Raw genomic sequence first — 3045 nt, forward strand, 5'->3', positions numbered from 1 at the left:
TCCTTACAGGACTGCGTTCGGGTCCGGATCCGGACCACCGTCCGCCTGTTAGTGGTCTATACAAACTAAATTGTGTTGGGTAATTTCCACTTCCAGTGAGCTAACACATCCTATCTTGCATGTATCTTGCGATCGCAATTACTACTACAAATAACGATACACACACTATATTTGCTTATATATATAATTATGATAAATAATTATCTGGAGTCTTAGTAGTGAAAGGCATGGGAGTTTAAAATAAACTCTAGCTTCCGAAAAAAGGACGTATTCAACAAAATTTCACAATAGAGCCAATGGATGGGACTTTTAACTTTTTAAAATCCACCTCGCAAGTAGGAGCAATCCACCGAACACAACGCGAGCTGTAATCTCGCCACTCCACAAAACACCCCCCCCCAATGTCGAAATAAAAGACCCCCAATATAAATGATGCATTATGTTGCTAATATTATGTTATATGGCTAATGTTAAAATAATCCTAATGTTACTTAAAGGTTACAAAAACATTGTGTTCTCTTCATTTTAGCTGAGGGCAAGGGGAGCAAGCCCAGGAAAGTGGCCCAGTTCAGGCAGAACTCTGTGGTGCCTGGACCCTCCAGGTGCAGGGACTGCAAGGCCACTATAAGCAGAGCCTCTTCCAACTCTGGCACACCAAGTCCCAGGAGCAGAAAGATCAAGAGTGAAGGGGACAAAGAGGACATCACAGTTTTGGTGCCCGTTGGATGTGGTGAAAAGTCCACACACACCTCGTGGCCCAGTGAGAAAAAGAAGAGGAGGAAGCGCTCTGCCCCGACTGAAGGTCCCGTGGCGGCGTCCCGCTCCTCTGCAAAGCGAGGGAGAGAAGAGGAACCCCTGAGGCAGAGTAGGAAGAGGACAGGGGATGCTCCTCAAGACTTGGCACCCCACCCCATGGAGACGCAGGCGAGGAAGAGGAAGAGAGAGGAGGAGTGCCTAGGTCTGTCTATAGAGTAACGCCCTCAACACTACCAGCATTTTACACCTGCTGAATTTTTTTTGACTGAATCTTATGTTGTACAAGGATGTAACTTTTTTTGTTTCATGTAGAGAGCTTCGCTTCACGCTACACTTTGGGAGATCTCCTGGGCACAGGAGGATGCGGCGCAGTGTATGCAGGAGTCCGCGATGCTGATGGAAAACAGGTGAGCATCAGCACACAATACAAGAATGATTGTGGGACCTAATTTCTATTTTAGATTGTGATAAGAACTTTGAAGGAGCTATGAGTTTTCCATAGAGAGCCTTTGTTATTCACATGGCAATCAAGTGGTCAAGTTTAATGTGCCTTGACCTTTTTCCACTTTTTGAAAGATCCTGATTATACAATGTGATAAGCTTGACAATCTGTGGATGAGTATTTATCAGACTCCAGATTTATGAGTTACCCGAGAAGCTGTGGCTACCATCTGCAAGCCCTTAGATATGTTAAATGTATTGGCTGTTTTGTGTAAACAACTTCACTTGCTGTGTTTTTCATGTGACCAGATCGCCATTAAATTTGTGCCAAAGTCTGACAAAGAGGAGTTCATCACTGTTGTAAGTCCAATATCTTTACTTACGTAATATTGCAACAATGTCTGGAACTTTTTAGATGGGTAAAACTGCAAAGGGACTATAAACGCAAAGCTGTTAATTTTCCATTCAGTGACTCCTCCCAACACAAATGGAAAACAGTTCACTTTTTAGATTCAGGTTTCATCTAATGATTGGTACCAATTCAGATCCCTTTCATGTTAACCTGCTAACCATAATTCCACTATAAAACTTCAAACCCATACTAACCATGAGTTCCTTAATTTTAGCCTGGCGAAACTCGCAGTCTCCCCCTAGAGGTGGCTTTAATGGAGATGGTGTGTAAGCCACCTCGTTGTGAGCATATTGTGGAGCTCCTAGAATGGTTTGAGTGCGAGGACTGCTTCATCTTGATTCTGGAGCGACCCATCCCGTGCATGGACCTGTTTGATTTCTTGGACTTGCACCAATACCAACTACCTGAGCCACAGGCACGACTGATCATGCGTCAGGTGGTTCAGGCTGTCCTTCACTGCCGTGACCGTGGAGTTCTGCATAGGGACGTCAAGGAAGAAAACCTTCTGGTCAACACCGACACCCTTGATGTCAAGTTGATCGACTTTGGCTGTGGCGATCTACTTACGACCGGACCATACAGGCTCTTTAAAGGTTATTCACCATAGGAATGAAATGTGCACCTCAAGTTAAAAAATGGGATCAAATTAGAGACTATTATAAACTTTTTATTTTGTTACTGATGATTCTCTCTCGTTGTCTCAGGCACTGAGGTATACCGCCCACCTGAATGGCTGGTTGACGGGACGTATGAGGGCCGTCAAGCCACCATCTGGAGTCTGGGTGTGCTCCTCTTCAGTATTATCTGTGGACATGTGCCCTTTGAGAAAGAGGAGGATATTGTTGAGGCAGACCCGTGCTTCAAGGGAAACCCATCCAGAGGTGAAAAGGCAGAAGCATCTTTTAAGATAACTAGAAAGTCTAAATTGCAAAATGATCATTTATGTAATTATTTCATCTGGTAATGTAATACCACAGATTGATAAAATGGACTAATGAAGAATGGAGAATTGGCAATACAACATTTTGTAACCGTCTTAAAATTATAAAAAGACTTGTTCAGTCTTTTTTGTTAGTGATGGAGGATTCTGTACAGTTCTGTCATTTTAAAAACATTGAATAAGCCATTAGAACAGTCAGATCAGAAGTTTCAGATGGTAACTGATTTTCTTGCTCAACTAATCTCGTTGCTACACACACAGAGTGCCGCCATCTGATAACATGGTGTCTGCAAAAGGACCCTGAAAAACGTCCTGAGCTCGAGGATGTTCTTGCACATGAGTGGTTTTTAGAAGGACTTCAGAACTAATTCAGGTTAGACAGGGAGTGTAGAGGTAAATGGTACTGGGCATGAGACTAGAGGACAGTGCAAAATTAAATTGCAAGGTGCAGTGTAATATTGGATGAGCTTATCAAGTTGTTGCTTATGGACCAGAA

The 3045-nt window shown here is 43.2% G+C and overlaps 1 protein-coding gene across 1 annotated transcript; it reads left to right on the forward strand.

Moving 5' to 3' along the window:
• The first annotated feature begins 319 nt into the window (after positions 1–319).
• Positions 320–2773, forward strand: LOC143474579 (serine/threonine-protein kinase pim-3-like). Its single transcript, XM_076972087.1, has 6 exons — positions 320–958; positions 1069–1163; positions 1507–1557; positions 1824–2202; positions 2314–2490; positions 2733–2773. Exons 1-6 carry the CDS (start codon positions 913–915, stop codon positions 2771–2773), a joined length of 789 nt encoding a protein of 262 aa, XP_076828202.1. The 5' UTR covers positions 320–912.
• Positions 2774–3045: the final 272 nt, after the last annotated feature.

Source organism: Brachyhypopomus gauderio, chromosome 14 (genome assembly GCF_052324685.1).
Source record: "Brachyhypopomus gauderio isolate BG-103 chromosome 14, BGAUD_0.2, whole genome shotgun sequence".
In the NCBI taxonomy this organism is placed as follows: domain Eukaryota; kingdom Metazoa; phylum Chordata; class Actinopteri; order Gymnotiformes; family Hypopomidae; genus Brachyhypopomus; species Brachyhypopomus gauderio.

Bases quoted from the DNA above. Each gene is read 5' to 3' on its own strand.
- LOC143474579 (XM_076972087.1), top strand. From the start codon at position 913: ATGGAGACGCAGGCGAGGAAGAGGAAGAGAGAGGAGGAGTGCCTAG. The intron at 959-1,068 runs GTCTGTCTATAG...TGTTTCATGTAG, and splicing joins GAGAGAGGAGGAGTGCCTAG to AGAGCTTCGCTTCACGCTAC. The intron at 1,558-1,823 runs GTAAGTCCAATA...CCTTAATTTTAG, and splicing joins AAGAGGAGTTCATCACTGTT to CCTGGCGAAACTCGCAGTCT.